Raw genomic sequence first — 16,196 nt, 5'->3', positions numbered from 1 at the left:
CGTACCTGGAAGATAGATAGAGGACACTGGGTTCAGAGATGCTGAGTAACTTGCCCGTGGTTCTCATAATGAGGCCCCGTCCACTCTGTCGCAGACCAAGAAGCAGGACGTACCAGCCAGAGGTGTTCTTGTCAGGGAGAGGTGCCTCCAAAGAGTAGGGATGGGAAGGGCCTATTAAGGAACTACTGTGAGAGTTTAAAAAAAACAAAAACAAGTATGTCGTACACTTGCGCTTTCAGCCCAGACTGCAGACTCACAGCTGTCTGCTCCCTTCGGAGACTTGGCTGCGCTCCTTCTCCGGGAGCTGTGCTCTGTGCTCAAGCTGCATGGAGTTTGCTGACTTCTGGGAATACTTCCCTGTGAGGGTCAGCCCGTGCACAGACATGACCCTCGATGGCCATCTGAGGCTTCCCTGACTCAGAGCCCATGATTCTGTGTCCTGAGCAGCACCTCTCCAGCTCTGTGCCACGGTCCTCTGCTCTCCATCGTCTGCTTGCCTGCTTGGTTATTTCCCTCGGTGGCTCCTGTTGTCTGTCCCGTTCACTAGGCCGTGAACTCTCGGAGAGCAGGGGTTCCTGTCACCTCTGTATCCCCAGCACCTGGCATATCGCGTGGACTTGAATCTCATTTATGGAATTCAGGCACGAATGAATGGGCTAAATGACTGCAGACATGCAGACATCATTAATGGAGACATCTAGGCCTCCCCGTCAGGTAGATGCATGGGGAAGTCCTGTGGCAGCTAGGGCTGTCCCGCAGAACAGCTGTACCAACAGCTTTGTAAAGATTGAGTTGACCACGGGGCGTCTGGGTGGCTCAGCTGTTACAGCGGCTGCCTTGGGCTCAGGTCATGATCCCCGGGGTCCTGGGATCGAGCCCCACATCAGGCTTCCTGTTCATTGGGGGTCTGCTTCTCCCTCTCCCACTTCCCCTGCTTATATTCCCTCTCTCACTCTCTCTCTGTCAAATAAATAGAAATTTAAAAATCCTTGGGCGGGGGGGCAGTGGGGGGAAGAATTGGCCAAAGACTGGAATCAGCTGCCAAAAAGAGGTGAGTCCCTTGTCACTGAAAAGATTCAAGTAGATTCTAGAAGGCCATTTGGCAGGAGCGCAGGACCTTCAAGAGCCCTCTGTTCCCTGCGATACTGGAATTCAGGGAACTCACTTTCCTAGTCTCACCTGTCCTTGTCTGATCCTCTCCAGGCCAATGACGTCCTCATCCTCCGGAGCCATGAATCCAATGCCCCTGGGTCTGCTGGTGGCCAGGCCTCAGAGAAGCCAAGGGAGGGCGCCGGGAAGTCACGGAGGGCACTACAGTTTTCAGAGAAGAAGAAAAAACCGGAGACATTTAACAAGACCCAAAATCAAGAGAACACTTTCCCTTGTAAAAAATGTGGCAGGTAAGATGGTGGGCTCTGCCTCCCCTGGGACCTAGCAGAGTGGCCACCCCTGGGGAGGGCAGGGAAAGCTGCTTTCCAGGGGAAAGGGCAGAGGTAGTGGGAGCTCTCGCCTTGCTTTCCGATTGGCAACGGGGGTTTCTAGGGCAGTGATGTCACCTGGCGGCTCTGAGGAAGAGGGATGACGGTGCTGAGTCAGGAACCCACCTCTCCCCTAGAATAGGGGTGGCAGTGAGTGGGCCGTGTGGCCCGAGCCCCTCAGGCAGAGCCCATCAGGCAGGGCCGGGCGCCCCGGTGGGGTGCGCATTTGCACACTGCACAAACAGACGCGTGCACGGGCGCTGTCGGGCCTGGCGGTCCCGGGGAGTGGGGCCGGCCCTCTGATCTGAGCCCCTCCTGCCCCGCCGCAGGGTGTTCTACAAGGTGAAGAGCCGCAGCGCCCACATGAAGAGCCACGCCGAGCAGGAGAAGAAGGCCGCCGCGCTGAGGCAGAAGGAGAAGGAAGCGGCGGCTGCTGCGGCCACCGCAGCCGCCAACTCTCCCCACCAGCCGGCCCTGCGCGAGGAGAGCGGCGCGGGGGAGCGGGGCTGACAGCCAGGGGTGGGGGGGCCTGGCCGAGAGGGCGCCCCGCGGCTGGCCCGAGCTCCTGCAGCCCCCGGGGGCCGCCAGAGGGAGCGCCGAGAGACGGCGCGGACTCTGCTCTGCAGAACCAGACAGTAAAATAAACGGCTCTGTTAGTTATCAAAGGCCCAGGAGCAGTCTTCAGGGCTGCAGGATCCAGTTCTCTTGCATTCGGGGTCAGAAGTCGTCCTCACGCTCTCCTGGAACCGCGGAACAGCGAAGGTCCCTGCCGGCTGGGGCTGCCCCTCGGGAGGGCCGACGCCGCCACCCACGCCGGCCACCACGCAGCCTCTTCCTCTTCCGTTCCTCTTTGTGTGTCCCCGCCACCACCCCCCCACCCCCCACCCCTTCTGTCATGGAGAGCCAGACAGGGTGGTTCCCCTCCCTGTCAGAGGCGGCACAGGTCCTGCCCCCAAGCCCCCGGCCAAAGGGACTCCCCTGGAGGGAGTGTGCGGCCCTCTCTGAGAGGGAGCTCAGCCTGGTACCCGTGCTGTCCCCTGTATGACAATGGCCAGGCCTGCGCCGCTCCAGTGACCCAGTCCTCAGGCCACCTCTTCTGGGAGGAAAGCTGCTGGAATGCCTAGAGGTCAGAGGACAGGTGCCTGTCCCTTTGCTGCTGGCCCGCAGCCTGCTGGGGCTGAACAGTTTCTCGAATGGGGGTGGGGCAGCGCTCCTCTGGAGGGGCTAGGAAGGGTGCAGAGAGTGGAAGCTGCGGGGCTGAGCTGGAGGGAACTCTTTGATAGACCTTGACTCTTCCTGCTTCACACCTTTGGGCCCTGGAGGCTGCAAAGGGAGCTTATCTGGGGCCCAGCCTGCTCCCCCTTGGTGCGAGTTCCTTCCCTGCCTCTTTCCTGCCCTTGGCAGCTCCCCTCTATCCCCATCCCATCTGGTCTAGTGCAACCCCCAGTCCTTCATGCTGGAGATTTCTGGATCCTTCCCTGGGAGGGGGAGGTCTCCTAACCAGATTGGACAGGAGCCTTCATTCCTTGACTTGTGTCATTTGGGAGCTATTTATTTATTCGTAATATTTAATTTTTAACATCCTCTCAGGGACCAGGGGCCTCCTGCTTTACAGAGGCCCAAGTGCATTTATCCCAAAACAAGGCACCTTCTTGGCATCCACCCCACCCCCCATTCCTAAGACCCTAAGGTCCCTCATTGCTCTGGAAGCTCTTGCCATTAGGAGTGATAGTAGCCCTGAAAGAGGGTAGAAAGGTGTAAGGTGTCACCAAAGCCACACAAAAACTAGCAGAAGCAAGGGAGATCAAAGGCAGTTCTTAATTGCTACCTCTTCTCTGGCTGTATTTTCAAGTTGCCTGAGGGGATTGGCTGGAAGCCAGGATTCTGGCCTTGTTTTCTGGCTTGACTGAAGCCGTATTTGGAATGGAGTCACTGAAGTGAAGGGCTGGAAGTTTCTAGGGGCCCCAGCACTTGCCAGTCCTGTAGGAGGGCTGAGTTACTTTTCTATCTTGTTATTCAGCCTTAGTTGTGTTAAAAGCTACAAGTGAATGCAAGTATATGACAGGTCAGCAGGTTAGGAAGGAGCTAAAAATTCTGCCACTCTCCTTATGAGATAGCCAAAAGGCGCCTTGTCTAATAGGGAGTGGGGAGGGAGTTTCTTTCTAAACTATGCACTAACAGGTGTTTTTCAGCATTCATTTATGCATTAATATGGTTCTTCAGGACCCCAGCGATGGGAGTAACAAAATTCTTCTCCCTGCCAGACTCCAGGAAGCTACCTACTTACATCTTCAAGTTCCCAGTTAATTTCCCCCAAAGGCTGCTTCATGGTCCCAAGACTGCAAAAATCTGGTATACCCTCCGGAAACAGGAGGGTGGCAAATTTAGGCTGTCTTCTCAATCACTTGTGTAATAAGAGTGCCTTCATAGCTTTGCCCCAAAGTGCTACTTATGTTTCCCAAGGTTTTTTCTATTTCGGTAGTATTTAGTTTCAGGCCCCTCTGTAGACACATGGTAAGAGGAAACATCCTTCGTTTAGAGTGATTCTCCTCTTCGAAGCTCATAGAAACCAGACTGGGTAAATGTTGGTGGAGAAAATCAAGCTGGTACCTCTATATTAATTCCACCAGACACTGTATTTTAGAAGGGCTCATGCTCCATGATGGAGTCATATCTAGAATATTTGGTGAAAGTTAAAACGTGTAGCGGGCAGATGCCATTGTTCCAAGTGACCTGCGAACAAAGTAGGTGCAGCCATAGGAGTTGGGACAGGTATATCCTTTATGGTGCTTTCTCCCTGTGAACACAATTGGCTCGTCTTTTGTTAATTCTTTTTCTTACTGTCTTCTGTTCAGAGCTGTTGGCTTTAAGAAGTTAAATGACAAACAGCTCCGGCTTTCTGATGCCCTCCCCACACCATCTCCCATATCCATCTTCCAGTCTCCATCTACACTTAGCTAAGGGCATGAAACTAACCTAGTGCCTGTGTTCCAGACCATTTCTGAGGTCTCTTACCCACCCAAGGAGACTGTGCTCCAGCGCACTGTCCTCCATGCCTTCAGCAGCCCCCCTCACAGCTAAGGTACACCCTCATCCCTTCTGCCACCCCCCCACCCCTGACACAGCGGTTGTATGTTGCTTATGTCTAGAGAGATCCCCTATATTTAACTGCCTCAGTGACCTGACCTCTTTCTTCTCATGTGCCAGATGTTAAGATGAAGGAGGAATACAACACATACTCAAGCCTCAGCTATTTAAATATATTTTCCCTGGGGCTGTCTTTTTTCGAATGGTATTTATTACCAGACTGGCAAGCCTAACTCCTTAGGTTTACAGGAAGTATGCATATTTTTATAAAACAATTGTATGTCCTCCCCATATTTTGCTGTGTTAATATTTGCCTCTAACAGTTTGCAGCTGTTTCAACTTTCCCTCATTTGTCTCTAAGTTGAAGGCCTTGTTTGGAGGGGACAGCACAGGAACAGCCTTGACAGTCTGTAATTATTGTACAAATATTTTAATAGCATATAAATAAGTATATTCCTTTTATTTTGGAAAAAAATGATCAGACACTGCCTTTTGTGTGTTTGCTGCCTGTGGCACCCTTTTTTAAAAAGACTGTTACATATTAAAATAGTGTATATATATATAAATATTACCTCTTTTGCTGTACAGTTGTGATAGACCAGACTGAAGATTTTATTTTTTGTGTGCTTTTTATAAAAAAGAAAAAATAACACACTAAAGTAAATCTTGCGGATGTGATTGTAATGTACCTATGTAACTTATTTACTTTTGAATGTTCTTCTGTATCTTTAAACCTTTTATTAAATAAGGTTTTAAAAATTCAGAGTTGAATTCTGTGTTCTTTTGGGGAGATTTTCACCACCCGGGATTGAGGTTGGGTGTCCCCGTTTTGCTTGCAGGGGATTACTTGACAGTTTTGAACGACAAAGATTGTCTTTTATCACCTCTTTGTCAAACGATGCCAGGACGGGAAAAACAACAAGCTAGCGTCTGCCTGGCTACAAAGATTCCGGAAAAGATACAGGTATTTTTACAAAATTTTAGACAAGGAAAAGTCTCAACTCAGTGTCTCACACAAAAATATGTACAAGGCACACTTTCCACGGGTTAGTTTCGTGGAGATGAAGTACCGAGCGCGCAGAAGGCAATCAGGTGGCAGAAGCGAAGCCGGTATTTTTCCTACGCAGCGGTGGGCCAGTCTGCTTTGACGGACGTCACCTTCACTCCACTCCTGAATTTTCGTTTAAAAAAAAAAAAAAATTCTGGAAAATGTGAAAAAGGAAATGCGCCTTCAGAGTAAGCTGTGCCCGGAGCGCCTCGCTAGCACCATGGCAACCGCTCGACCCCAGCCAACCGCGGGAGCGCGCGGAACTCGCGTCCTCAAGGCCGCCGTTGCCATGGCTACGCTCAGCCGCGGGGGCGGGACCTGGCGGAAAGGCGCTCCGGGAGCCGGCCCCGCCCTCCACTGCGGCAGGAACGCCTCCGAGGGCTGCGGGTCGGACGACCTGGTGGCGGAGCTGCGCCACACCGTCGCAGCCGGTTACAGCCGGCGCACGGCTGCCCCTGCCCGCCCCTGCCTCCGCCACCTGCAGTGTCGTTTCCCCGTCCTTCTGGCGCGTCCGCTGCGTGGCCTGTGTCCTCGGTCCTCAGACGCCCTCGCCGCCTGGAGCCATCACCGCGTCTGCAAGGAAGCCGCTTGCGGGCTGGGCTCGCCGCCGCCGCCGCGGAGACCTCAGAACTGTCTATTCCTTCGGGGACAACACAGCCTTCGTCTGCAAAGCAGCCGCTCCTCCGCCTGAAGGCCGGCCTCCGACCGCAAACGCCGCGGGATCGTCTCCCGGGAGGTGCAGCGGGTGCCCGGCGCCCCGGCTGCAGGGAGAAGGCGGCCACGCCCCGCGGCCACACCCCGGCGCCCCTGCAGCCCCGCGGTTCCAGCCTTGGCCACCCGCCCTCGCTCCTCGCCTTCTTCGCCGCGACGCGACCCCCTGCCTGCGCGTGCAGACCCCGGCTGCGGACCCCGACCGGAGACGCAAGGTGGCGGCGGACGCGTGACCGACTGCCTCAGCCTCCCCGAGGATTCGCTCCGAGAACGAGCCGACGGACTGACTTGGGGGGCGGGCAGCGAAAGGACAAGAGCAGGAGTCTGGTGTCATTTGTTAATTGTGATCGCGTGAAGCTTGCCTCCCTCGGGCATATTGGGGCGAGTATCGGCAGCTGTTCTGAGTCCTAGAGCCCAGGCAGACACAGCCTAATCCGTATTTATAGAATTGGGGCCCGTGATAATTGGGAAAATGGCGATGACACTGTTGGAAGACTGGTGCAGGGGGATGGATGTGAACTCCCAGAGAGCCCTGCTGGTCTGGGGGATCCCAGTGAACTGTGATGAGGCTGAAATCGAAGAGACCCTCCAGGCTGCGATGCCTCAGGTGCCCTATCGAGTGCTTGGGAGAATGTTTTGGAGGGAAGAGAATGCGAAAGCAGCCTTGTTAGAGCTCACTGGCGCTGTCGATTACGCCGCGATCCCCAGGGAGATGCCGGGGAAAGGAGGGGTCTGGAAAGTGGTCTTTAAACCCCCGACTTCCGATGCTGAGTTTTTAGAAAGGTTGCACCTCTTCCTAGCGAGAGAGGGGTGGACCGTGCAAGATGTTGCCCGCGTCCTTGGCTTTCAGAACCCCGCTCCCGCCCCAGGCCCAGATATGCCAGCAGAGATGCTAAACTATATTTTGGATAACGTTATTCAGCCTCTTGTTGAGTCCATATGGTACAAGAAGCTGACGCTCTTCTCGGGGAGGGACATCCCGGGGCCCGGGGAGGAGACCTTTGATCCCTGGCTGGAACACACTCATGAGGTTTTAGAGGAGTGGCAGGTGTCTGATTTAGAAAAGAGGCGGCGATTGATGGAGAGTCTTAGAGGCCCTGCCGCTGATGTCATCCGCATCCTCAAGACTAACAACCCTTCCATAACCACTGCCGAATGCCTGAAGGCGCTCGAGCAGGTGTTTGGCAGCGTGGAGAGCTCTAGGGATGCGCAGGTCAGATTTCTGAACACTTACCAGAACCCGGGAGAGAAGTTGTCTGCCTATGTCATTCGTCTGGAGCCTCTTCTGCAGAAGGTGGTGGAGAAGGGGGCCATAGATAAAGATAACGTGAACCAGGCCCGCCTGGAACAGGTCATTGCAGGGGCCAACCACAGCGGGGCCATCCGTAGGCAGCTGTGGCTGACGGGGGCTGGGGAAGGGCCTGCCCCTAACCTCTTCCAGCTGCTGGTGCAGATCCGGGAGGAGGAGGCTAAGGAGGAGGAGGAGGAGGCTGAGGTTGCCCTCCTGCAGTTAGGCCTGGAGGGGCACTTCTGAGGCCCTGGAGTGGGGCTGTAGTGCAGATGTAGATCACAGCCGATTTCCTTGTCTCCGTGCTGTCTTACAGGTGTGTCTCTTAGTTGTAAAGACTTCGCCATGTTCTATTGTTTTTTGGGGGGGGCGGGGGGAGTCAGGCTTGGGTATTCGTGTAACATTAGTACCGCCTCGCCAGTGAGCACCCTGCGCTGCTCCAAGGGAGTGGTACTGGCAGCGGTGCCAAGGACAGACCTGTCTGCAGGAGCTCAGTGCAAGCTGTCCTTGTGGCAAACTTCAGTTGTAAAAAAACATGTGAATTCGTGACACGTCCCATTGAGGCAATTAAATGTGAAATTGCATGTTCAGATGTTCAGCGCAGGGCCTGGCAACCGCGAGAAGTGTTCAGTAAATACAGGAGCCGTTGTTAATACCGTGAATAGTTTTTTGTGTTTACAGTAAATTGCTCCTTATTTACATTAATGGAAAGAAACGTGACTTAATTAGATGCTACTTAGTTATTCAAACAAAGCGAATTTCTTACTTTTCATCTTGAAACATCTGGATCAGTTTAATTGAAGAGTATTCTGAGACTACGGAATGGGGTGTTAGAAAAATACTGCAGTTCTAGAATTATGTAAATCAATTTTTCTCTGTACAAGATACAGATATAAATTGCATGGGGAGGTTAATAAGAACCGGTTACAGTATCTGTTCCCCCATTTCAAATATTTGTCATTGAATAGTAGTTCTTGTTCATGCCGATTCTAAGTGTTCTAAATTTGAAGATATCAAAATACATGTACATGAATAAAAGAATTAAAAAAAATTCTGTTGTTTTTCTGACATGTATACAAAATTTCATTGTAATTAAGCTCTATATTCTCTTAGGAAGACTTCCCCATGTCACTAAAACAAACAAACAAACCAGTTACTTTATCTTTAAGCTTTATAGCATACTATGTAAGTTTAAATTGCAGAACTTTTTAATGTATTCCATCTTTGCACGTTTTCTACCAGGCAAATGTTAAAAGGCTAAATAGACATAAGGAAATATTAACTTACTATACAATGTTAGGAAATCCTGAAATGAGGCTCAGGATGCTATCTAGCAATGCTTTTTCTCCCCTTTTAAGTCCCTTTTCAGGTAAAAATGTTTTGCTACAGGAATTCTTCATACCTGTTTAAAATGAATGTTTCAGATTTATAGCAGCCCTTTTATATGAAAATGGTATAAAGAGGGACAGTTTAAAAACATGTTTGACTGAAGAGAATCAGTGACTGAAGATGTTTTGTCTTGAGATCCCAATAAATCCAGAAATAGTTACATGAACATAAGAGTTCAGTGGGGTTTTCCCCTAGTAACAAGGCTTTAAAATTATAGCCAATCTATTTAACAATCATAAGGCAAAAAATTATTTATAAAGGCTAATACTGATATAAGTAACAGATTTTTCTGCATACTCACTTATGTCCTCATCTGCCATGTCAGGTCTATTCCACGCTCACAATCTTCTCTCCAGAGATCTCCACATATTTGACCCTCACAACAGATACTGAGTCTTCGCTTCCCCCACCAAACATTGCCTCATTCCTCCACTCCCCAACTCATTCCCATCATCTTGGCGGCATGGCACTGGGTACACACACCCCACTTACTTCTTAGAATCTTACCTGTACACACACAGCCACTCCCACCCCCCCCAGCACTCCGTCCCCACCCCCATGCATACACTGCAGCAGTCTCCACCGCAGCCATACGTTCCCGTCTCTCCACACATACACACACATGTGCTCCCACTGCCGCTTCACACCAACCGGCCACCACACATATACACACATTCTCACCCACACATACTACATTCATAACAAAAATAATGAGTTCATTTTTTTTCACCCAATGTTGCAGGCATCCTTCTACGTCTGTACATAGGGATACACCTTCTTATAGCTGCAGAGTTGACTAAATTTTAGAAAGAAGGGTTATCACTTAGGATTCTTTTATTATATATAACAATTATATATCTACATATACATACATATATATTTAATACAATACATATAACGGTATACATGTCAGGATTCTAGACATCCACCCTTTAGTCTAGAAAATAATGAACTAAAAGTAATGAGCTGTTTCTAATCTGAATTAAAGTTTTCTCTTTATAGGCTCAGAAACTAAAATCTGCTTTTTAAAGGAGGACAGCAGCAAGAAACACCCTTAAAACCAAAAAACTGTGGAATAAAGAAGTAGAAACTGCACTACAGTACCATTCTGAGACCAAAATTATATTCAGCTGATAGTGCAGAATACATGCTGAGACAGCATATAATGTTACGGCCCTACCTACGCTCTTCCCTACTTCTTGTGTATCACAAAGGGGCTGGCCAATGTCAGGTCACTCCCGACCACACATCAGGGGCCTGTTAACCAATCTGAACCTCCTATACCACTAGTGAGGAGAAGACTAGGACTTGTCACGTGCAGTAGTAACTTGCTCTCTTGGGAAGCACTCTTTCCAGGATACTAATCATTGAAACGGTGCCCAGAGAACTTATGGTGAAGACTTAGAAAACTGGGAGAGGAGACTGTCATTGGTGGTGAACTATAGGGGGAAAAGAAAGCATAAAGAAATGAGTCAATCTCTCCCCCGCTTCTCTCATGCATACGCACATAAGCTGTGTGGAATGTTTGATCCAAAGACCAAATTTCTTCAGAACTGAATGTCATTGGAAGTCGTTGCTCTGTACTAGCTAAAACTAATGGGTCATATAACCAAAAAAGATACAATTTATTTTTTTATAAAATAACACAATTTATTACTATTTTAAAACATGTCTCACAAAATAACACTCAGAAACTCAACATTTCTAAATAATTTAACACAATAAGTTTAGTCATAAAGTCATGCTACAAAATTCCTGCATATAAAAGATTATTACCAAAGTATTAATAGATGTTAAAATGTTCTTCAGAATGGAGTCGGTTCTAGAAGCCAAAGATTCTGGAATGATGCTCGTTATCACGACTGACCCCCTGGGAGAAGTAGCTAGCTGTATGTGAATTCTCCACAGCTACTGACTCACCAGTCCTGACGGAACTGATCCCTCTAGGTGATAGCACCTCAGAGGCAGGTACCCTGTGACAGATCCAAGAAGCAAAGAACTTCCCGCCCTTGTAACATGAGCCACAACTTAATTTAACCAACATCTAAATTAATTTTGCAAATCTAGATGTGGGAAAGATAACTCACAAAGTTTCTATTCTGAGAGGATTCTACTTGACACATTCCCCAGAGGGACGACTGTCAATGTAGTGGATGTGGAAGATGACACCAACGAGGGACACAGGGAAATCCTGACTCTGATTATGTCAACAGACAACTACTGCGCAGGTGGGCTTAGAACGAGCAAGGACAAAGTTGGATTCTCCAATATCCACGTGCAGGCTAGGTATTCACCCATCTGCCCTCTCGGAGTACTTTCCACCAACATCCAGTTTATAATTTTAAAGTGCAAATCTACTGCAAAATAGTTCATTCTCCCCCACTCCCTTGTTAAATTTGCTGGATCAGAATTTGGTTGGCTGGTTCCCCTCTATTTTAGCCCAATATGGGAAATTTACTAGAATCCAGTTATGACTTCTCCAAGTGGCAAGAGAAAATTTTTCTTAGTTTAGGAAAAAAGTAAGACTCCGTCTAATTTTTTTCTTTCAGTTTTCCTCCTTTGTAGTCATTAGCTTAAAAAAGGCAGGGATAGAGATTTAGATGTGGAATTTCTGAAAGTTAAGTGATTTTTTTTTTAACACACCCCCTTTTTTTTTTTATTGCACCTATTTTATGGTTTTACAAAACCAAAAACCAAACCGCATGCTGGAGTGAAGATAAAGGAATACGGTCAAGTTAGCTGTGACAGAAGCACCAAATCCATTACACTGAATCTTGCTTTATATTTAACTTTGCACAGACCCATTAAGCAGCCTAAATAAAGAAAATGTGTGTCAAAGGAATAAATTTCAGTTAAAGAATAACTTTCAGTTCAGCAATTAGTTTCCTCCCTTTACCAATACTTAAAAAGTAAGGTCTTCACAAACTGACAGACTGCAGTCAGAGAGACACTAACTACTCATATAATCGATACTTTGACACTCCTCTCCCCCCACATACATCAATTTTTAAAAGTTAATGATTAAATCCAACCTTTCTAGACCTTACACTTCTTCCATTTAATCTTAAGAAAAACCCAGGTAGAAGATTCTGGGTCAGAGAGATAAACAATCTTCCATTCCACTTACACATCACCGATTTTGAGAATAAGTCAACAGTTAAGATTCATTTCTTATTCCTTGTTACTCTACTTCAGACCACTGGTAAAAGGTATAAGAAGAAGTGTCTATTCAAGCCAAAATTTCTTTTTCCTCACAAGAACCACATTTAAGTATCTTATAACTATACCGAGTTAGTGACCAACTATCATGATCAGACATTCCTCTGATCACATTCAAAACTGGTGTCTACACCAGCTAACTTTCACATCTGATTACCAAATTTTGCCAAATTTTATACAATACTTTTCTGTATTTAATGACTGCTACAGTCTGGAAAATTCTACGCATTAGTGGACAATGAAGGAACATTTAAAGAATGAACACTTAAAGAATGATCCATTTTCTAAAAGCACACTCAGAAAGTTCAACTTTAGAGATAAAGAAAAATCTACCATAAAGTTGAGTTCTGTTAGAGTGATAGAGAGGTAGGTTAATAATTATTGTCCTAAGAAAAGCAAGAGTGCTAAGAAATAGAAGTTGAGACCCTGCTGAAAAATATAAGTTGAACCTTCCAGCCCTGAGTTTCTAGTGTTATGTGAAAATTATTAAAATGACCATTAGCAAAGAGAAAAACACCAAGGACCATTTTCGTTCCACCCATGATTATTAAATACGGCACCTTCTCGCATATAATAACTGAGGTGGCATATATGACAATGGAGTGAAAATAATGCACCCTGGACAAAAGGAATGTTAGTATAAAGCACTGGTTCTTCACCAGGGGCAGATTTGCTCCTATGCCCCTGCCAGAAGGGACAGATGGTAATGTCTGAAGACATTTGTGGTTGTTACAACTAAGCAGGGGGTACTGCTGGCATCTAGTGAGGAGGAGCCAGATATGTTGTTAAACATCCTGTAATACACAGGACAATATCATCCAACCCAACGTGTTAATAGGGCCAAGACTGAGAAACTCTGATTTAAAGGAATAAAATCCTATGAACAGAGAACACAAAAACCTTTCAAGGTCTTGACCAGGTAATATACCCATAAGCTTAGAGTTAGGGAACACAGAAAAGTTGAATTCTTTGTCGACTAAAATCAAGTTACCTCTGAAAAATTAAAATACTGAACTGATTTTAGAGCTCTACCATCATTATGAGAATAGAAGAAATTTAAATGAGCCACTAAAATGGCATAATGCTTTAAACCAGGAGCACAGAGAAAAGCCATTCCAAGTAGGTCAAGTGTCTAATCCATAAACCAAAGGGATATAATATCAGCTAAATTTGCCAGTAAAGGATGATTTAAGGAATGATTGGAGAGAATGTTCAGAATGTACTCATACATCCTATCTTCCATTTTCTAATGGCATGGATTCTGGTTTTAACTCCATGAAAAGGATGCATAGAAGTCATTCAAATATTTGCTGAAACTAAATATGAATTTTGTGTGAAATGGACACAGAAAAGCACCTTTCATTTCTTTGAGAACTACCAGTGATTAAAGACATTAAGAAACAAGGAGAAGCTGAGAAAATTAGTTTCCATATTATAAAATTCAGAAAACCACACACCAACACTGTAAGCCATTTTACAGATTCAATATGAAGTCATCCCTTCCTATTACATTCACTTCCAGAGTAACTTTTGAAAATATATCCATAAATCGTAAAATGGCTTCAAGCTTGCCTACTGGGTGAAGTGTAAACTACAACTGAACTACAACAGAAGAAGATCGTCTTCCCTCCTAGTTTGGGGGACTTAAACATCACCACGGGGAATACTCATGGTCTACAGTTCACAAAAGAAGTACCCAAAGGCTTTGAATGTATAAGCCAGAGTAAAGATTTCCTCCTATCAGATTATGAGGAAGGATAAAAAGGAAGCTAAAAAAAGTGTTGGACTCATTTTTCCTCTTGCTGTTTATACTTAGTATTGATTGTCAAAGCAGTGGTCCCTTTAGATCAGAGTGACTCAGAGAGATCATGTAATTCCCACATTTAAATGATAGCTGAAATTTTCTGTAACCTAGGACTATGCAATCACTTTTTTAAAAAAAATGACTCTCCCCTCTGACTGATTTTACACAAGTAAATGGGGAAATAAGAATCAGTCTCTGGTTGAGGGACTTTAGGCACAATTTGGCAGAGCGCCTCTGACTTCTTTTCTGCAATCTGTGATTCAGTCATGACTTGCTATGAACTTCCTCTGGTTACTGACTACTGACTACTATACCTGGTACTTTCCAAAAAGATTTTTTTTTTCCTTACAAATTCTAAGCTCTGTATCCAACTATTGCTTTGCAATTTTGAGGTTAAGTCACCTACCATGCTTCATAGAGAAGGCAATCTTCAAAAATATTGCCATTTGTCTGGGATCCCATAATGAAATATCTCTTCTCTTTTCCCTCCATAATCACTTACATAATTCATTTTAAGAGCTGTCTAACTTAGAAACATTCTAAAAATATATTTTGAGATTCTAAATTTAATCTACTGAAAGGTATCAGATGCAGTCTTTTAGGTTCTATATCCTTATTTATAGCAACCACTTCTCCCAACATGAGGGTCAACAGAACAAAGTTATTGGAGAAAATTTTGATGTATATGAATAGCCAACATTTACACTAGGAATTCAAATATAACTACTGTTTACATATATTCCCTTATATAACATATAAGGGACTATAAACCAAAAAGTGTGCCTAAAGTCAGGTCCACATGAATAACATGACCACAGCAGTGGTCAAAGGAATGATCATGGCCGTCATTTTCACCACTGACCCGGACCACAGCATGACTGACTGTGCACAATGACTCAAGTGGCCAGGCATGCAAACACAAGCTAAATTCCAGTTGACAATGCACACTTTTTTAGAAAAACAAATAAGTAAATATAACACGGGCTATAAGGCCTCCAAGATATTAATTTTTCCTTTTTCACCACAGCTTTTCCAATCGAGCTTTGGGAGTCTTTGTTCTAGGACTGCTTTGTATTTCTTCTAAGAGGAACCCTTCCTGTCACTGTGGTGCCTTCTGAACCAAAGGCATAACACATTTGTGCTTCTGAGTCGTAAGGACATGGACCTTCAAGAAAGATGGTCTACAGATTCAAAAGTTAAGTATACATATTTAAATGACTGGTCTGAAAAAAAAAAAGAAAACCTAAACAAGCTGAATAAAGAACGGTATTTGTTGTTCTTTGTTGCTAAAAATGACTGGTCTATAAAAGGTTTGTAGACGGGGCCACATAAGTACATAACTGGGACTGAAGACAAAAAACTGAGAATTTGAGTTTCTAAAAAAAGTACTAGGATGTATGAAGTTGGTGTTACCGTTTGGGGGGAGAAACACTCAATAGGTTTAAAAAAAAGATAGGAATGAGAGATTTGTTTTATCTGAAGAACCTTTTGCCCCACACAGAATCTTTAAAATAGACAATTATACAAAACTTATCTGTTGTTCTTATGACATTTAAATAAGTTAACACAAAGCAGAAAACGTGGTGTTAGTTATCTTCTTCCTCATCCTCTTTAATTACTGGGGTACCTAAAATGAAAAAGAAAATTATTTCTGGTCATTCTCAAAAGACTGTTAAAATTCTAAATGAAAATATTTGCCTATTAACTTGAGAAGCTATGAGATGCTAGGAAGTGTGCCATAATAAAAATAATTTCATAAAATAATCTTAATTTCAAATTATCCAAAAAGCCCCTCAGGGAAATTCTCAAATGGATTAATATAAGTACTTATGAATATGGCTCCCCAAATATAGAGTTGCACATGAAATGGTTACAGGTGCCAGGCAGAAAAATAAAGCCCAATCCACAGTAAAAACTTTGTATGTTAAACACAAAGAAATATTCTTCATTTTTTCACAATAAAAATACAATCCCAGTGTTGCCAGGAATCTGAATTTTTATATTATTCTCCCAAATATGAAACAATAGGGACATATTTGGGGGCGGGGACACATCTGCAGGATGTCACTGGGCCAAGGGCCACCCATCTCTGAGCACTGGCATTTGAAGCCTGCCCACAATTTGACCTCGATCCACTGTTCTGTCTTAACTCCTCAGACAGTCACCTTCTGC

At 45.6% G+C, this 16,196-nt stretch overlaps 3 protein-coding genes across 5 annotated transcripts in view; 2 read left to right on the top strand and 1 right to left on the bottom strand.

Annotated features, from left to right (window-relative positions):
- Window positions 1–5,328, top strand: part of MIDEAS (mitotic deacetylase associated SANT domain protein) — a 67,515-nt gene extending 62,187 nt beyond the window's left edge. For all 3 annotated transcript variants that reach the window (XM_044231565.1, XM_044231567.1, XM_044231568.1), the window contains exons 12-13: window positions 1,204–1,400; window positions 1,808–5,328. In XM_044231565.1, coding sequence (XP_044087500.1) covers window positions 1,204–1,400; window positions 1,808–1,988 — 378 coding nt within the window. In that variant the 3' untranslated portion in view covers window positions 1,989–5,328. The remainder of the gene's footprint in view (window positions 1–1,203; window positions 1,401–1,807) is intronic.
- A 1,219-nt stretch (window positions 5,329–6,547) lies between these two features.
- On the top strand, window positions 6,548–8,686 carry PNMA1 (PNMA family member 1). The gene has a single exon (XM_044231053.1). It carries the CDS (start codon window positions 6,797–6,799, stop codon window positions 7,856–7,858), a length of 1,062 nt encoding a protein of 353 aa, XP_044086988.1. The 5' UTR covers window positions 6,548–6,796; the 3' UTR covers window positions 7,859–8,686.
- A 1,943-nt stretch (window positions 8,687–10,629) lies between these two features.
- DNAL1 (dynein axonemal light chain 1) overlaps window positions 10,630–16,196 on the bottom strand; it is a 40,535-nt gene continuing 34,968 nt past the window's right edge. The window contains exon 8 of the mRNA XM_044230055.1: window positions 10,630–15,651. Within this exon, the coding sequence (XP_044085990.1) occupies window positions 15,611–15,651 (41 nt within the window). The 3' untranslated portion in view covers window positions 10,630–15,610. The remainder of the gene's footprint in view (window positions 15,652–16,196) is intronic.

The sequence above is a fragment of the Neovison vison genome, chromosome 13, assembly GCF_020171115.1.
Source record: "Neovison vison isolate M4711 chromosome 13, ASM_NN_V1, whole genome shotgun sequence".
In the NCBI taxonomy this organism is placed as follows: Eukaryota; Metazoa; Chordata; class Mammalia; order Carnivora; family Mustelidae; genus Neogale; species Neogale vison.
This window is presented reverse-complemented; position numbering and strand designations above follow the sequence as displayed.